Source organism: Oryx dammah, unplaced genomic scaffold, assembly GCF_014754425.2.
Source record: "Oryx dammah isolate SB20612 unplaced genomic scaffold, SCBI_Odam_1.1 HiC_scaffold_11, whole genome shotgun sequence".
NCBI classification, from domain to species: domain Eukaryota; kingdom Metazoa; phylum Chordata; class Mammalia; order Artiodactyla; family Bovidae; genus Oryx; species Oryx dammah.
The window spans coordinates 22,073,343-22,092,663 of record NW_024070195.1 but is presented as its reverse complement, the minus strand read 5'-3'; the positions used below and the strand labels follow the sequence as shown (position 1 = coordinate 22,092,663).

At 40.5% G+C, this 19,321-nt stretch overlaps 1 protein-coding gene across 4 annotated transcripts; it reads left to right on the top strand.

Annotated features, from left to right (window-relative positions):
* The first annotated feature begins 4,222 nt into the window (after window positions 1–4,222).
* ZNF311 (zinc finger protein 311) lies at window positions 4,223–18,963 on the top strand. Of its 4 annotated transcripts, none has more exons than XM_040249970.1 (7): window positions 4,223–4,287; window positions 5,685–5,845; window positions 6,206–6,281; window positions 11,924–12,015; window positions 12,338–12,464; window positions 13,100–13,204; window positions 16,255–18,963. In XM_040249970.1, the coding sequence occupies exons 2-7, from the start codon at window positions 5,837–5,839 to the stop codon at window positions 17,841–17,843; spliced, it is 1,998 nt and encodes a 665-aa protein (XP_040105904.1). In that variant the 5' UTR covers window positions 4,223–4,287; window positions 5,685–5,836; the 3' UTR covers window positions 17,844–18,963. The 4 variants fall into 4 exon arrangements, with proteins under 4 accessions (XP_040105904.1, XP_040105903.1, XP_040105902.1 ...); XM_040249969.1 differs by having other exon boundaries at window positions 4,230–4,287; window positions 5,536–5,845; XM_040249968.1 differs by having other exon boundaries at window positions 4,249–5,845.
* The last annotated feature ends 358 nt before the right edge of the window (window positions 18,964–19,321 follow it).

Here is a 19,321-nt window from a genome sequence, read left to right as displayed (position 1 = left end):
GTTTTCCAGGAACTGATAAGGAACAGAGGGCCCTTGAGAAACAGCAAACAGAAGAGGAAAACAACGTGTGGATTCCTTAATGTTGAATGTCCCTTGACAGTGAGTGACTATGTATTGCATCTTTCCTGCAGACTCTGGCTCAATGCCTTTGTGCCTTCCCTGAACTCAATTTCAGAATTAGGTACTTAGGTATCAGTCTAACCAAAACCAAATTTCCTTTAGAGGAGAAGGATACATTTGTATTAAATTGGAGAATTGAAGAAAAGTTTTAATATGAGGATCATTATTTAGCAATTATGAGCTATGCACTTTCATATATAATATATTGTATTTTCATCCTCACAGTGTTGTTGTTGTTGTTTAGTTGTTCAAATCTTTTGCAACCCCATGGACTATAGCCCACCAGGCTCCTCTGTCCATGGGATTTTCCAGGCAAGAATACTGGAATGGGTTGCCATTTCCTTCTCCAGGTATGAACCAGCATCTCCTGCATTGGTAGGTGGATTCTTTACCACTGAGCCACCAGGGAAACCCTATCCTTACAATGAGCTGAGATTAAAGAATTTATTACAGTTTTACACATGCAGCAACTGAGATGCAAAGCAGTTAAATGACTTTCCCAAAATATCAAGCTAGTGAGTGGCAGAGCCGGGAATCAGGTCTTCAAAACATAAGACTGATGAACTTTCCATAACATTGTTTTATAACTAATGTGCCAAGTGCTTTCAAATCTCGTTTATTTTTGAATAGATAGAAGCCCCAATAGGTCTGGAAGACTGTTTTTTATCAAAATAGCCCCAGTATGAGATCCAGGACTCTGGAGTCATTAGTTTCTTTTCTAATTTTATCCTCTTTGTAGTTTTAGACAGAATTTTAATCTCTTGGGCCTCAGGTTTCTCAAGAGTGAACGAATGAATTGTACTTGGTCAAAACTAGGGTCTCTTTCAGACTTGCAATTCTATTATTTGAATCATGAAATTTGATGCCAGGTAATGTGTTAAGTGATTTCCGTATATTGTCTCATTTGGGAAACATGGACCTTGCTTAGGTTCTCATGTATCCGGTTACCAAGTAATTTAGCCTGAATTCAATCTCATAATGAAGTTAATTTTATTTGATTTTGATAAGCTGTAAAAGAAGTTATAACCATTCACAAAGCTATGCAATCACTCATCCCACTGAAAGGAACCAAGACTCCTTGGAGAAATGGCTAATTCCAGGTCTGGAGCAGGAGATATAGAAAATGATTATGAAATATCTTGTCCTGCCAGAACTAAAAAAAAAAAACAAACTATCAAACATTCAGAGTTAGATGAAAAGAATACAGGAAACCAAATAAAGGTACTCCCACTGGCGAAAGAGGAAACATCAAAAAGAAAAAATAATAATGACTGCAATTAAGACTCATTTGACAAAAATAAACTCAAAATGGATTAAAGATCTAAACGTAAGACCAGAAACTATAAAACTCCTAGAGGAAGACATAGGCAAAACACTCTCCGACATAAATCACAGCAGGATCCTCTATGACCCACCTCTCAGAATATTGGAAATAAAAGCAAAAATAAACAAATGGGACCTAATTAAAAGCTTCTGCACAACAAAAGAAACTATAAGCAAGGTGAAAAGACAGCCTTCAGAATGGGAGAAAATAATAGCAAATGAAGCAACTGACAAATAACTAATCTCAAAAATATACAGGTAACTCCTGCAGCTCAATTCCAGAAAAATAAATGACCCAATCAAAAATGAGCCAAAGAACTAAACTGATATTTCTCCAAAGAGACATACAGATGGCTAACAAACACATGAAAAGATGCTCAACATCACTCATTATCAGAGAAATGCAAGTCAAAACCACAATGAGGTACCATTTCACACCAGTCAGAATGGCTGCAATCCAAAAGTCTATGAGCAATAAATGCTGGAGAGGGTGTGGAGAAAGGGGAACCCTCTTACACTGTTGGTGGGAATGCAAACTGGTACAGCCACTATGGAGAACAGTATGGAGATTCCTTTAAAAACTGGAAATAGAACTGCCATATGACCCATGAATCCCACAGCTGGGCATACACACTGAGGAAACCAGAAGTGAAAGAGACACGTGTACCCCAATGTTCATTGCAGCACTGTTTATAATAGCCAGGACATGGAAGCAACCTAGATGTCCATCAGCAGATGAATGGATAAGAAAGCTGTGGTACACATACACAATGGAATTACTCAGCCATTAAAAAGAATACATTTGAATCAGTTCTAATGAGGTGGATGAAACTGGAGCCTATTATACAAAGTGCAGTAAGCCAGAAAGAAAAACACCAATACAGTGTACTAACACATATATATGGAATTTAGAAAGATGGTAACGATAACCCTGTATGCAAGACAACAAAAGAGACACAGATGTATAGAACAGTCTTTTGGACTCTGGGAGAGGGCGAGGGTGGGGTGGTTTGAGAGAATGGCATTGAAACATGTATATTATCATATGTAAAACAGATCGCCAGTCCAGGTTCAATGCATGATACAGGGTGCTCAGGGCTGATGCACTGGGATGACTCAGAGGAATGGGATGGGGAGGGAAGTGGGAGGAGAGTTCAGGATGGGGAACATGTGTACACCCATAGCAGATCCATGTCAATGTATGGCAAAACCAATACAATATTGTAAAGCAATTAGCCTCCAATAAATGAATAAATATTTTTTTAAAGACTCCTTTGAAGAAAAAGGAAAAAAAAACCTCCTTGAATGTTTTTTTTTAATCTGTGAGTTAATGATGCTCAAAAAGAGAAAACAATAAGAAATATTAGTTACTAATTACTGCATAATAAACTACCCCCAAATTTAGAGTCAAACAGCAAATACTATCTCACACAGTTTCTACAGGTCAGGAACCTGAGAGCAGCATAAAGATTGGTTCTGGTTCTGTCTTAAGGTTGCAGCCGATTTGTTGACCCAGGCTGCAGTCATCTGAAGGCTTGGCAGAGAGCTGACAGTTCCACTTCTAAACTCACTCATATGGCTGTTGGAAAGCTTTAGTTCCTCACCACCTGGGTCTCTCCTTAATGTATGGCAGCTGGCTTTCCCCAGTGTGTGATCTGAGACTATGGGAGAAAAAGAGACACCGATGGACACCACAGTTTCTTTTATTACCTAATATTACAAGTAACATAACATCATTTCTGCCATACTCAATCAGTCACACAAACCAACTCTAGTATAGTATAGGAAGAAGCTACACAAAAGTATGAATACTGGAAGGCAGTGCTCATTGATGGTTATTTTGAAGAATGGTTAATGTATAATAACAGTGGCCATGGCACCTAGGGCACCGCTGTTTACCCTGAAAACTGGCAATTAAATAGGAAGGTAAACATTTATTCTGTCTTTTCTGTTAGAACTCACATTTCAGAATAACCAAACAACCCTGAATTGATAGGTTAAGGAGACAGAATCCTTCTTTTAAAAGGAATTCCAAATCATAAATGTGAAAAAAAAAAACTGAATTAGAAAATCCCGGTTTTGCAATAAAATACTTGATTCAGGCAAAGATCATCAGTGGATGAAACCACCAGATGAAAGGTTGATGAACTTTACCTGGAAGGATCCAACTAGCAAGTGCTGATTCACTGATCAATCTCAGCATCACAGAGAGTGAAATTATCTGACTTTATACGCCTTCTGATGTAAAGTAAAAGGAAGTAGGTAGCACCACGTAAAAATAATGCTTACCCATAAAGGTAAACCAAACTCTAAACCTTTAGAGCTAACATCTAGTTAACAAATACAAGGCTAGAGAAACAGATTAATGGGGATGGACTTAGACCAAGCCAGCATGTGGAATATTCAGGACAAATGACCAAATGTGTACTATGGGGGAGAAAGTGAAAGATGGAGGAAATATTCTAGATCTAAATTTAAAAAGAGTTAAGACAAATAACCAAATAAATTACATAGACTTTAGATCTTGATTCAAAAAAAAAGCAGCATATTTTATCTATTTGGGAAATTCAAAATGGACTCAGTATTAGATGGTACCCGGGAGTGATTTTAATTTTGATAGGTGGGATAATGACATTGTGGTTCTACTTTAACCCAGATGCATTCTGAAGAACGTAAAACAAGAAATTTGGGGCTGCGGTTGCGGAGGGTTTCTAGGGAACTCCTCAACCAGCGAGTTGATGATTTCCTAGAAAGTCACCGGAAATGATTATTGCAGGACTAGGAAGTGGAGCTAGAATAGATTCCTTTATTCTGTCATTTCTAGAGGAGAATATCGGCAGGAAGGTCTGTGTCTCCAGCCAACGTGGGATGGGACTGTAGCTGACGGGCTTCCAAGCTGCCACTGGGGTCTCCGAAACCGCCGAGGGGCGGCTGGAAGGAGGCCGACACCGCCACCTGCTTCACTTAAATCTTAATACACCTCCCCCCAGGGGCCCGGAACGGCGGGCAGGGGTGGGGCGGGGCTTTGGGGCCAGGTTCCCCGGGATCTGGAGTCCGCCGCGGATTCCTGCCCCACCAGGGCTGTTTCCTCCGCCTCCCTCGCGCTCTTCTTGCTCTCAGCGGCCCCTTACTTTTTTTCTCTCTCTCTCTCATTTATTTTCCTCCCCAGCATCCATTCGTGCGTTCTTTCATTTGGCCGGTTTCTAGCTGAGCGATTGCTGGTGCAGGCACTGTTTTAAACGTTGGGAATATATCAGTGAACAAAATAGACAAAAAGTCCGTGCTCTCAAAAGCCTAGGAGCTTACATTATAGTGAAAGGAACACCTACAATAAACAATGGAAAGTATATAATTATTTTATGCACCTGTTGGAAAGTGCTGTGTAGGAAAGCAAGGCATGTCGTCATTGGAAGGAGGGGCTAGGCTGTAATTTTAAATAGAGCACCTGGAGTAGGTTTCCTAGGGAGGATTACATGCAAGCAAACAGTTGAAGGAGGCAAGATTATTCATCTTGAGGATAGCTTGAGGTAGAGGGAACAGCCAGCGCAAAGTCCGTAAAATGGAACCATGCCTAAAAAGGAAGAGAAAGATCTGTGGGACTGAAGGGGGTTGAATGGGGGGAGAACAGTAGGAGAGGTAATGGCAACCCTGTAGACTTATATGCCACTGTAAGGACTTTAGCTCTTATTTTGAATGAACAAAGACGATGCAATGAGATTCTTTAGGGCCTTATATGCTACTCCTTATTTTGAGTAAGATAGACGCATTGAGGGCTTTTAAGCAGAGAGGTGAAATAATCCAACTTAAGTTTTAAATGGCCCACTTTATTGTATTGAGAAAAGACAAGTAGAAGACAAAAGACAAGGACAGAAGCAGGAGACCAGTTTGATGGCTAACACAATACAGGTCAAGGCAGGCAATGGTGGCTTGGGCCAAGATGGTGGCAGGAGAAGTTGTATTCTGGATATATTATCATCTTCAGTTTGTTCCTCTTCTCCCTAATCTCTCATAGATAATCCAGATTCTCAGTGATTCCTTCTTTTCACTTTGGTCACATCCCTCTATTCTCTCTTCCCTTCATCAAATATACAGGAAAACAAGGTATGGGATCACCACTAGCTTGTTACTGCTGATGAACCCCACATCTAGGGCAGTATTGATACAGCAAACCAAAAAGCAGCTGCCCTATGGGTCAGGAGCAGTCTTTTGACTGGTCTCACCAAGGCTTGTATCCCTGAAAGGAGGCTGGTATCCACTGGAGCCACTTCAAAACTGGTTATCTGGGCAAAGCCAGGATTGACTTTAGGAGCTGGATCCAACCAGCAGAGAAGAAACTAGGACAGTGTTAGAAGACTGGAAAAGAAAAGAAAGAAAGAAGACTGGAAAAGAAGACATGCAGCAGGTAAAAAGAGGAGAATCTGCAGTATATCACAAGGAGGAAGAAGTGAGTCCAGGAAAGGAGGAAAGCGTTGGAAGTGTGGTGGGCTTGGATTGACTGTGAGGAAGTTTTCTCCTTCAAAATACTTTTTCTGGATTACATGGTGATGTTTTTAAGTTATAGAATAATTGGATGCCATTTCTGTTTTTCATAAGGTATATCAGAGACTGAGCCCATGTTTTTCTCACCCCTTTTGGTAGTTTGGAGAGTTGACTTCCATGAATAGAACTTTATAGTTGGTTGCATAACCAACCAATATGCAGCTTCCCATAAATTTTCTGTCCCTCCGTAACTTCTCCAAATGTTTTCTATTCCTTGCAATAGATCGTGGTATCAGATGAGAGTCCAGGATCACCAAGCCAGCTTTGCATCCCTGATAGCATGTTCCTACAGGAAAGAGGTAATGTACACAGGGTATTGTGGCAGGAGTTATGGCAGCTAAAAATGGGGCAGGAACACAGACTAGGTGAGAGATGCTCCTGGGGCCTGGAAGTGTGCTTATTATTGAATATTTATAGAAAAATCTAGTATTTCTATACTAGGCTTGGCCTGGTGTTGACAGGAACTAAAGTATTCCGTTTCTGCCCTCATCTTAAATCAAATTTGGAAAAAAATAAAAATTCATAAGAAAAGATTCTTCAAAGCAGTTTATGGAAGATAGTGAATGTATTCATCCACTTATTATATGTTCAACTCAATATACATATGACAAGTAGCTTACATATGTGTATATGAATATTTGCACATGTTAAACTTGTATAATTTGGTAATGCATCCCCAACCACAGTTTTACCAACATGTAAATTTTGATTTATGTCATTTTATTTCTGTACATCTGTTAACCCTGAGATTTTTACATTATAGTATAGGTGTAACTGAGAAATAGAAGATAAAGCCATGGCAAAAGAAGGAGCAAAGGTTTTGTTGTGAAACTTTGGGAAAAATAAAGAAGGGGAAATGTGGGACTGGGCTTTAGAAATGCTCTTTGTTGGCATATATGAAGAGAAAAGTGGATAAAATTTGTATGCTGTGCTAAGTCTCTTCAGTCGTGTCTGACTCTGTGTGACCCTATGAACTGTAGGCCCCCAGGCTCCTCTGTCCATGGAATTCTCCAGGCAAGAATACTGGAGTGAATTGCCAGTCCCTTCTCCAGGGGATCTTCCCCATCCAGGGATGGAACCAGCATCTCTTACGCCAAACCAGCATTGGCAGGCGGGCTCTTTACCACTAGTGCCAGGTTCACTAGTGATTTGTATAGACAGAGGCTGTTAGTGGCTATTAGACAGAGGACTAGGCACCTGGACACTCCTAAAATAGGCTTTTAGGATGATACATATTATGTGCAAAGAAAAAAAAAGTAAAATGAATTTCTAAGCATATTATTGGAACTTCCAGAAGAGAAATCTTGAAACTTCTACTGTAAAGTAATCATAAAGGAAAAATTAATACTATAGAACATATTTATCACAAATTTAAGAGGTAGAAAATAATGAATATTGCTTAACTTGGTTGTTAATTTTATTTCATTTTTTAAAGTTTAAAAATATATATAAGTTTATGGTTCACATCGGACCTGAGTATTCCAGTCCTCTTTTTCTCAAAAGATATTGAATTATCTTCCTATAAGTGATTTTTAGGGCCATAAAGTTTACAATTACTTAGCATAATATGTAAATGAGTTAATCTCATCCTGGATGGTATCTATACATTGCTTTAACAAATAGTTTTGTCATGGGCTGAATGTTTCTATCCCCTCAAAATTCATATGTTGATGCCCTAACCCCCACCCCAGTATTATGATATTTAGGGGTGAGGCTTTGGAAAGTAATCAGTTTTAGATGAAGTCATGAAGGTGGGACCCCAATGATGAGATGAGTGTCCTTAGAAAAGGAAGAGACTCTCACCCATGTGTGAATTCCCCCAAGTTCATTTTTAACTGACCTTTCAAATTCAGAAACTAAGAAATAAAGTTTAAGAATCACTACAGTGAAGAGAATTCCCTCACACTCCAGTCATTAGGACTGCTGCTGTTGCCTAAGTTCAACCACTGATGGGAGAACTAAGATGTCACAAGCCACAATGCACAGTTTGGTTCAGTTCAGTCTGTCTGACTATTTGCGACCCCATGGATTGCAGCATGCCAGACTTCCCTGTCCATCACCAACTCCTGGGGAAAAAAATCACTACAGTAGTTAACAGGGGCTGAGGAGAAGGAAAAATAGAGTTGTTGTTTTGTTGTTTTGTTTTTTAATGGGTATAGAGTTTCAGTTTTACAAGATGAAAAAGTTCTGGAGATCTGTTATGATTTTCAGTTCAGTTCAGTCACTCAGTCGTGTCCAACTATTTGCAACCCCATGAACCGCAGCACACCAGGCCTCCCTGTCCATCACCAACTCCCAGAGTCCACTCAAACCAATGTCCATTGTGTCAGTGATGCCATGCAGCCATCTCATCCTCTGTTGTCCCCTTCTCCTCCTGCCCTCAATCTTTCCCAGCATCAGAGTCTTTTCAAATGAGTAAGCTCTCCACATCAGGTAGCCAAAGTATTGGAGTTTCAGCTTCAACATCAGTCCCTCCAATGAACACCAGGACTGATCTCTTTAGGATGGACTGGTTGGATCTCCTTGCAGTCCAAGGGACCCTCAAGAGTCTTCTTCAACACCACAGTTCAAAAGCATCAGTTCTTCTGCACTCAGCTTTCTTTATAGTCCAACTCTCACTTCCATACATGACCACTGGAAAAACCATAGCCTTGACTAGATGGACTTTAGTTGGCAAAGTAATGTCTCTGCTTTTTAATATGTTGTCTAGGTTTGTCATAACTTTCCTTCCAAGGAGCAAGCGTCTTTTAATTTCATGGCTGTAGTCACCATCTGCAGTGATTTGGGAGCCCCAAAAAATAAACTCAGCCACTGTTTCCCCATCTATTTGCTATGAAGTGATGGGACCAGATGCCATGATTTTAGTTTTCTGAATGTTGAGCTTCAAGCCAACCTTTTCACTCTCTTCTTTCACTTTCATCAAGAAACTCTTTAGTTCTTCTTCACTTTCTGCCATAAGGGTGGTGTCATCTGCGTAGCTGAGGTGATTGATATTTCTCCCGGCAATCTTGATTCCAGTTTGTGCTTCTTCCAGCCCAGTGTTTCTCATGATGTACTTTGCATTGAAGTTAAATAAGCAGGGTGACAATATACAGCCTTGACGGACTCCTTTTCCTATTTGGAACCAGTCTGTTGTTCCATGTCTAGTGCTAACTGTTGCTTCCTGACCTGCATATAGGTTTCTCAAGAGGCAGGTCAGATGGTCTGGTATTCCCATCTCTTGAAGAATTTTCCACAGTGTATTGTGATCCACATAGTCAAAGGCTTTGGCATAGTCAATAAAGCAGAAATAGATGTTTTTCTGGAACGCTCTTGCTTTTTCCATGATCCAGCGGATGTTGGCAATTTGACCTCTGATTCCTCTGCCTTTTCTAAAACGAGCTTGAACATCTGGAAGTTCACGGTTCACGTATTGCTGAAGCCTGGCTTGGAGAATTTTGAGCATTGCTTTACTAGTATGTGAGATGAGTACAATTGTGCGGTAGTTTGAGCATTCTTATGATTTTAGTGTGGTACATTTGTTACAAGTGATGAGCCAATATTGACACATAATTATTAACTAAACTCTAAACTCCCTACTTTATATTGGAGAAGGAATTGGCAACCCACTCCAGTATTCTTGCCTGGAGAATCCCAGGGACAGAGGCTGCTGTCTATGGGGTTGCACAGAGTCGGACATGACTGAAGCAACTTAGCAGCAGCAGCAGCAGTTTATATTAGGATTCATGCTTTGTGCTCTACAGTTATATGGGTTTCTACAAATGAATAATACTATATATCTGCTATTAAAGTAGCATCCAGACTATTCTGATGCCCTAAAAATTCTATTCCACATATTCATCCTCCACCCCCCATTGTGAATATTTTAACACTATTGAAATACTTAGAAATAGTTAAAATGGTAAATTTCCTTTAATATTTTTTACCATATTTAAAAACAGTTTTTAATGTAAGGAACACTTAGAAAAAAAGCCACTACAAAGTAACAAAACTTTTGTAATTTATGAAGAAGATATGGTAAAAATCCAACTGGGATGCATATGGAGGAGAGTTTGAGTTAAATAAGGGTATGCTTTGTCAAAAATTTAAGATTTATACATTTTACTGTATATGAATTTTACTTTAAAAATAAGAATGTAAACAAATATTCAGCTTTAGTTAATGATATGTGTCACAGTGTTAGGGGTGATGTATGCTGATGTCTTCCACTTACTTTGAAATGCAACAAAAAATAAAATGAATTTATAGATAGTTAGAGGGACAGATATGTGATAAAGCAAATATTGCGAAATGTTAATAATAGAATGTCAGTGGTGAGTATATGGTTGTCTCCTATATAGTTCTTTCAACTTTTCTGTATATTTGAAAATGTTCATTATAAAATGGTGATTGAAAAAAAAATGGGGAGGTTAAAGTTTATTGATATTATAAGGAAAAGAACTGCTATGGAACATTTCGGAACAAAGCGTGCATCTGCTGTGAGCTCTGTGCCTGCCAGGTGGTTGATTTCCCAACCAACCAACTTTTTGAGACAAAGAGTTATAAAGTAACAGACTTTCAGAGCAGATAGTGGGGAAACTGTGGAATCCACAATGATTGAACACAGACCTGTTTTGATCAAAAGCTAAGGGTGACATAGACCAAAGAAGAATCTTCTTGACATATTTCTGTAGAAAGAAGCCAGGTTTTTCCTAAATTGAGGTTTTGGTGAAATTGAAGTGAGAGTTTTGGGGTCCTGAAGTCAAGGGATGACCCTAGAGTCTTACCAATAGGTGACTTCAGACCAGAAAGGAATGGTCTTAGACTGGGGAGTATATGTTGATAACTATCAAGAAAGATAAACCACCATAAACACTGAAGCTACAGAAAGGCCAGGTTGGCCTGCAAGGAATAAAACAGGGCCCCATTAACCCGTAATGTGAAACTGTACTTTTTCCCCAATCCATATGGATCATACCTGATCATTTGTACACTCTGAAAAAGTTTCTTTTGCATTTTAAAAAGTGGTGTGTGTTATACTATAATGGGAGGGCAATTGGGGGTGGGGAGCAGAATTGCTTAATACTAGGGAATTAACAGGAAAAAGACTCAGAATCAAAGGGGGAAAGTGATTTTCTCTAATAAGAACAAGAGAAAAAATTTTTCTAGTGAACTAAGTGGAGGTAGACCAACTAGTAAGTTACATAAAGAAGTAAGCTTTGGACCTATCCCTTTTTATATATATTTATTTATATTTCCTTTAAAAAATATTTATTTGGCTGCATTGGGTCTTAATTGCAGATGCAGGGTCTTTCACCTGATAGTTGCAGTGCCCAGGGATAGTTACTCTGTGGCAAGTGGGATCTTAGATCGCTGACCAAGGATCGAATTTGTGTCTGGACCACCAGAGAAGTCCCTCCATGGGTATTTCTGATCCATTTCTTGGCTTCCATCTCTGGCTAAGGCAGGGCACTGAGGAAATGGTAGAGCTGAGAGAAGGGATATAAGTCTAGAGTCAATTCAGCACAGTGTTAATGAAGCCTACTTTCATCCTCTCCTCCCCCAACCTAGAAGCTTTTTTTCCCTCTGCCTCCACCCCAAGTCTTTCTGGACAAAATTACTGTAACATTCAAATACAGGAAGCCAAGCTGTCATATTAAGCTGGTAGTCAGTGATTTGGGCCTTTTAGGTCTTCTAGGATTAAGGGAGACAGAGTAAAGGATTTAGTAGGTGAGAGAAAAGAAGAGTGCATTTACAGTTGGCTTGGCTGCTAGCCACGTCATGATACCTCACACTGGAAACTGAGACTAGAGGAATATCAGAGAAAGAGGATACTGTAACGCAGTCAACTTACCCCCTAGATCAGAGCTTCATAAGCTTCTAGGTTGGGGGAGGAGAGGATGAAAGTAGGCTTCATTAACACTGTGCTGAATTGACTCTAGACTTATATCCCTTCTCTCAGCTCTACCATTTCCTCAGTGCCCTGCCTTAGCCAGAGATGGAAGCCAAGGAAACCTGCCAGGAGCAAAACATACAGTGATGAGCCAGCCTCAGGTGAGCTAAGGCCCCTTCCTTCCTTCCTGAAAACATATCACTGTCTCCTAAATGTGCCCTTGTCCTCACTCCCAAGTCCAGGTGCTCCCTCTCATAAGGGATGCTTTCTCGGATGACAGAGCGTTTGTGGATTGTCTGTTCTTTCGTTATTTTTTGCTACTGAAAGCCTATGCTCCTTTTCACCTCATCCCCAGATACACACCAAACAGTAACAGCTTTTCACTTCTGTAAACCTTCTCCCTACAAATTATTTTCTTCTGCCTCTGTTTCCTGAGGGAACTATGAAATTTCCTCCCACAACAGCAGGCACATGTTGTTTCAGGAGTCAGTGACATTTGAGGATGTAGCTGTGAACTTCAGTCACGAGGAGTGGCAGTGCCTGACCCACGCTCAAAGGCACCTCTATAAAGATGTGATGTTGGAAAATTATGGGAACATGGTGTCACTCGGTAAGAACTTTCCCTGCCCTTGGCTTAGTACTTTCTCCCTTCTTTTTTCTTTTCATTGCTTTGTTGATGTGTATGGGGTCTCATATTGAAAATCAGAGCCCTTGTTCTTTATCATCAGCATCTTCCTCCCAAATTAGTTTTGAGTTATCCCTGTTTACATAGCAAGATAATTTCCTGGCTAACTTTAAGTTGCTGTTTTCTGATTCTCTGAAGTGAAACTCTCTCTGAATAGAACAGAAATCCTTAGCTTCTGTTCTCCCTAGATTCTTGCCTCCTCAAGTCTCTCATTTTCCATTAAATGCTCTGTATCCATCGCGTAGTCATGAACTCCTTCCTAGTGACTGAAAGCAGATTAGCCTTCCTCTACAAACTCCCATTCTCCTAAAAAGAACAGGGAAAATATAACCAACTGGCAGTTTTCCAGAAACTCTTTGCCTTTCTGAGTATTGACTTCTTAGAAAGTCCTTCAACCTGTTTCATTTACAGGTTACCAGACCCCTGAATAAACCCTTTTCTCTGCCCAAATAAACATTTCTTTCCTATTTTCATATGCAAACAGAGGGATCAAGATAAATGTTAGGACAGTTTTTTGTTGCTATACACACACTTATTCCTTCTTCCTTCTGTACAACCAGGATTTTCATTTTCTAAACCTCCTTTGATCTCCTGTCTGGAGCAAGGTGAAGAGTCCTATGTTCAGGATCAACAGGACTGGGAGTTCCTGAGCTGCTCCTATCCAGGTGAGTGCTAGAGAAGCTGTCTGTCCCCTTGTGTGTTCCATGTGACAAAATGGTTATAGAATGTTCTTAGTGGTGGGCCATCCATCCTCAAGGGCCCAGAGGAAATCTATTTAGGAAATCTTAAAGGCAGAGAAAACATATTATTTGGGTTATTATTCTGTCATTATCTAATTGGCTCTTTGCAACATATCTAATAGAATTTTTGCGAGTTCTTGCAAAAAGACTCTGACAATTTATCTGCACTCTGTGTATCATTTACTGCAATGCTCATGGAACATTGCTTTTCTGCCTCTGGATTTTAGGGGGTTTTGTTTGTTTGTTTGTTTTTTCAGGACCTTCCCTCTTTCAGAGTCCTGAGCCTTTGACCCTTGTCTTTGTGTATTCTCTCTTATTGTGAAGTTGGATGCCTGCCACACTGACAGTGCTAACTTTTACCTCTTTCCTGGGCAGCAGTCTGATGTTTCTAACTCCTGATTTTTATTTGAATATTGCATTGTCATCTAGGAAGTGACATATCTAAAGTCAAACTCATCTCTCCCTCCAAGGCTGTCTCTTCATTAAGCTCTCCCTATTTCTATATCTGGTTCTACCTCTTTCTTACTTTTATTTCCATTCCATAAACTATCACTGCTCTATTACTGACAGAGAAAATGTATTTGGCCACAGAGCTGCAGACTTGCAACTGTAGCACTAATATGAATGAGCCTAGTTTGAACCTCTCTGTCAACACAGACAATTTCACTGATGAACCAAAAAGCATTTATTAATTATCTAGCATTGTGGCTATAGGCTCTTCATTGTGTTCTTTTCCTCTCTCCCTAATGAAAAACATAAACAATATATAAAATATTGCAGATAAATGCTAGCTATTCCTGATTCTTTATTATTTCATCCTCAAGCCATACTGTTATGGTTTCCTCCTTAAAGTGAGAAATATCTTAAAGGTGATTTTAAATGGTCCAAAGAGAACCATGATTTTGCACTGGAATTAAGAAGAGGCTGAATTTCATAGTAGAATCTGGAAGGCTCCTCTTCCCTTTACGTTCAGGAACAAAATGCAATGATTAGGACACAGATGAGAACCACAAGTCATATCTGATGAAGTCACTCGAGCCAGCTCACCTGTTCGATCTGTTTGTACCATACCATCAGTAGTGAGTCATGAAATATTACCAGCTCTTCATTTAAACTACAAAAAAATTGTCCTTTGCTTACAGGGCAACTCCAGCTTCCCTATCCAAATACCTACTCTTCTGTCCTACCTTCCATCTAAAAAGCATAATTGGGCAACTGTTATGTGCCAGATATTACATAACATTCTACAGCTAGACAGTCAGATAAGATATGGGACCTGACTTCAAGCAGCTTGTTTTCTACTGGGGAAGGCAGATAGGTAAAGAAATAATTATACAGTCCAGTATGATGGGAGTTACTGAGATATAAGATAAGGATAAGCACCTGGTATACATAAACAGGAAAAACACCTAAATCTGACCTGGGGACCAAAAGACTGCAGGAGGAATGATAACTGAACTAAGTTACATGGAATAAGTGAGGTCACTTCATTGAAGGAGGGGAGAGTCTTTCTAGGCAGAGGGGAATAAGAACGTGAACTGTGAATAGTTGAGTATGACCAGAGCAAAGGACTTGCAGTAGCCAGTGGAGACACTGCAGGGGCAGTGGACAGCGGCAAGATGATGACTGAATGAGTTTTTGGTAAACTACAGACCTTGAACTTTATTCTTACACTAACAGGTAAGACGATTAAGTACTTATTTCAGTGTTGCAGGTGCTTTACATACATTGACTCATTTCATTATCATGGGTAACCTAGATCCCACTTTATTGATAAAAACAATGGGTCACAGAGAGAAGTTACATCATCCTCCCAAGTTGGCACAGTTGTTAGGTGTCAGAACTAGGACAGTGAGCTGGGGCTCTTGACTGTACATTTTACTTCCTGTCTGGTTAACTATGGAGCACCATTGAAGTGTTTTGAGCTAAAAAGTGATGTGATTAGATTTGATTTTTAGAAGGAATAATCTAGAGGCAGTGTACAAGATGGATTAGAGAGGAAGCAGACTTAAGGACTTTTGAGGGGTATTGAAGTTAGCTAGTGAGAATGCACTAGAAATAGCAATGAAGAAGGGATAGAGTTAGGAGATAAAAAGAGATAGATTTGGACTCTGTTGCCAGTAGTAAAAATTAACTCAAGCTAGCTTAAGCAAAAGAAACAAATTTACTTATTATTCAGGGTGTCATGGAACTTAAGAGCAAGTATACAGGAGGCTTAAGAAGGGCTGGAATGCCATCAGGCCCTGCTCTCCAGCTGTCTTCTCTACTATTCTGTGGGTCTGCTCCATTCTTCTTTCTTGGCAGATCAATCTCTGCTTGTCAGTCCCAGTGACAGAGCTTTCCATCCCCTATACAACACCCATATCCCAACACCACTCAAATTTAAGTGCTAAAGATCTAGCCATCTTCAGAGCCGGGCCTTACCTGCTTTCATATCATGATTCCAGAGTTCATGAGGAGAGAATCTGACCTGGTTTGGATCAGGTCTTCCCCAGATCTAACCTGTCCTACCCAAGTGGGCAGAGGTACACCACAGAAATATGCCTCTCCAAGGTCCACTGTCAGGAACAAAGCAGACACATCCTTACAAAGGGGGCTACACTGGCACTTGAGCACCACCTCTGCAGCTCACTTCACCGGTAACATTTGTAAAATGTTAGTGAGTATTAGAATGAGTTGAAAATTATTTCCAGTTTCCTGTTTAGGGGCTTAGGTGTATGAAGTTATCGTTTGCAAAACTAGGAGATTCTAGAACATGAGTAGACTTTGGAAGAATTTATGTCAAGTTTACTCAGTTTTGAATATCTTCATACTTTTCAGTGTTTCAGCCTCCTTTGACCTTTGCCATAATGTTAGCAATTCTTCAAGCATGAGAAAGTCATTTACTCTTCCAACAACTTACCATTGCTTCCCCTGTTCCAACTCACTTATCTCCTTTCCTCTGGACATCTGACATTTTTATTTTCTTGTTTAAGTATCAGCCGCCAAGACATGGCCTGAGAGTAAGAAGGCAAGATCAGAACAGGAGGTTTTTGAAAATGGAAAAGTATGCTGGGTGAAATTTAAAAGTCTCCTAAAAGTTGTTTCCCAGGATCCAGAGGCTGGAGAAGTTTGTGTACAAGATGTCAAATTAGAGAATCAATGGGAAATGCCTGTGAGGGAGAAACGGAGAGAAGAGAAAGAAAGCTGTGAGAAAGTGACTTTCAGGAAAGGAAAGAACCAGAAGGGACTTATAAAACACTTCAGTCCAAACTCAGAATGTATTCTGTATGGAGTTCTTACGGAAAAGAAACAGCATGAATGTACCCAATGTGGCAAAAACTTCAGTTGGCATTCTGACTTATTTCTCCATGAGCGAATTCACTCTGGCGAGAAACCCTATGTGTGTAATGAGTGTGGGAAAGCATTCAAGACCAAAAATCAACTTTTCATGCACCAGATAATCCACACAGGGGAGAAACCCTTCAACTGTACCCAGTGTGGGAAGGCCTTCAGTAGTAGATCCGCTCTTTGCCGACATAAAAAAACCCACAGTGGGGAGAAGCCACACCCGTGCAGTGACTGTGGGAAGGCCTTCAAGACCAGGTACTGTCTCAGGATGCATCAGGTCATCCACACAGGAGAGAAGCCTTACGAATGCAGTGACTGTGGGAAGGCCTTTCAGTTTAAGCATTCCCTCATCATCCACAGCAGGAGCCACACTGGGGAGAAACCCTATGCATGTGAGGAGTGCGGGAAGGCTTTCAGCGGGAGGTCAGACCTCATCAAACACACAAGAGTCCACACTGGGGAGCGACCTTATGAGTGCAGTGAGTGTGGGAGGGCCTTCAGCTGGAGCTCAGACCTAAGCAAACACAGAAGACTCCACACTCAGGAGAAACACTGTGGGTGCCCTCGGTGTGGAAAAGCCTTCAGCAACGAAGCAGAGCTCACCAAACATAGAAGAATCCACACCAAAGAGAAGCCTTACAAGTGTAAGGAGTGTGGGAAAGCCTTTCATCATAACTGTAAATGCCGGGCTCATGAACGAGGACACACCGGGGATAAGCCCCATCGATGTGGGGATTGTGGGAAAACTTTCCAAGATCAACACTGCCTCACCATCCATCAAAGAATCCACACTGGAGAGAAACCTTATAAATGTTCAGAGTGTGGCCGAGCTTTCAGTGGGAAATCAAACTTGACCAATCATCAAAGAATCCACACCGGAGAGAAACCTTACAGGTGTGAGGTGTGTGGAAAGGTCTTTCATCAGAGCTCAGTCCTGAGACAGCATGAAAGAATCCACACGGGTGAGAAGCCATTTACCTGCCATGAGTGTGGCACGTCTTTCCGTCAGAGCTCAGCCCTGATTGGACACAAGCGAGTTCATACTGGAGAGAAACCTTATGTATGTGAGGAGTGTGGAAAAGCTTTCAGAGTGAGCTCAAATCTTACTAGACATAAGAAAAGAAAACACAGAGTGTGGGAAACCCACAAACTTGGGGAGAGTGGGAAATCTCTCTCTCCAGTAACTGGTTCTCAGACCTTTTCATTCATCAATATTTTGACCACCAACACCTGAGAGTAGTGATTCTGGTGTTTACACTTTCTCATTTCTCCTCCTACTTCTTATACGGATCCCTCTTGTCTCCTGTGTTGGTTCTTCCTGGTTCCCTGACCCCTCTAATTGTGAGATCTCCCAAGCCTTTGTCCTTGACCTTCCCATTCAGTGTTTCTTTGGTGAGCACATTCACTTCCAGGGTTTTGTCTATCAATAATAGCACTGTAATACTACATACTAGTGCCCTACACATGCCAGGCACTATCCTTTACAGTTTTAAATCATTTAATCATACAACGTCCCTGTGGGATGAGGAAATTGAGACATAAAAAAATTAAGAAACCTGTCACAGATCCTATAACTGGTAAATTCTAAACAAATGCCTGCTGAATGCTCAGACTTCTCTGAGCAATTTCTGTAATCTTGTACCACATTTCTTGAATGTGAGGCTATACCTCAGTTTAGCACAGAACATTTTTTTGATTAATAAACATTGATCACTTTTAGTAAGCTTTTTTATATTTTTTGGCCACAGTTCTCAGTTCCCTGACCAAGAACCAACCCTGTTCCCCTAAGTGGAAGCAAGGAGTCTTAACGACTGGACCACCAGGGAAGTTCCAGCAAATTTTAAATTAAAACTTAAATGGTACTCTTCTATATAGATTTTCTGAGATTCAGCAGAGGAAGGAAGACAAGGCAAAGGCAGATTTTTTTAATTACAAATAAGTAGAAGTCAAGTGTGAGCTTCCCAGGTGTTACAGTGGTAAAGAATCCACCTGCCAATGCAGGGGATGCAAGAGATGCAGGTTCAGGTCCTGGGTCAGGGAGATCCCCTGGAGCACAACGTGGCAACCCACTCCAGTATTCTTGCTTGGAAAATTCCATTGACAGAGGAGCCTGGTAGACTACGGTCCATGGGGTTGCAAAGAGTTGGATGTGACTGAGTACACACAGAGAAGTCAAGTGTACACAGCTCAAGTGGAAGTTTACGTATGGAAAGAGCATGAAGCCTGTCCGACTTTGTTATAAATGTACTAAAAGGTCTTCAAGGTGTTGATTTCTTAAATATTTGTTTTATCTATCTGCATGACATATGAAATACTCTTTCACAAGGATTAATAAATGTATATCTTTTCAAGTCTTTCAGTGTCTCTTAACATCTATCCTTTCTCTTTCAAATGTTACAGGTTATTACTGCAGACAGAATTAAATACACACATGTAGTAAGGCTAAGGAAATGGCAACCCACTCCAGTATTCTTGCCTGGAATATCCCATGGACAGAGGAGCCTGATGGGCTACAGTCTGTGGGATTGCAAGTGTCAGACATGACTGAGCAACTAAACCACCACATTCAATAAGGCTACTAAGATAGAAATTGAAAATCCTAGAAGAGGATGCAAGTGTGTGTCAGTTAACATAATGACCATAATTCAGAATTAAATTTATTTCTAAGTTCCCTGACTGGTCAAGAAAGAGATGAGCAGTGGGTTACCCAGT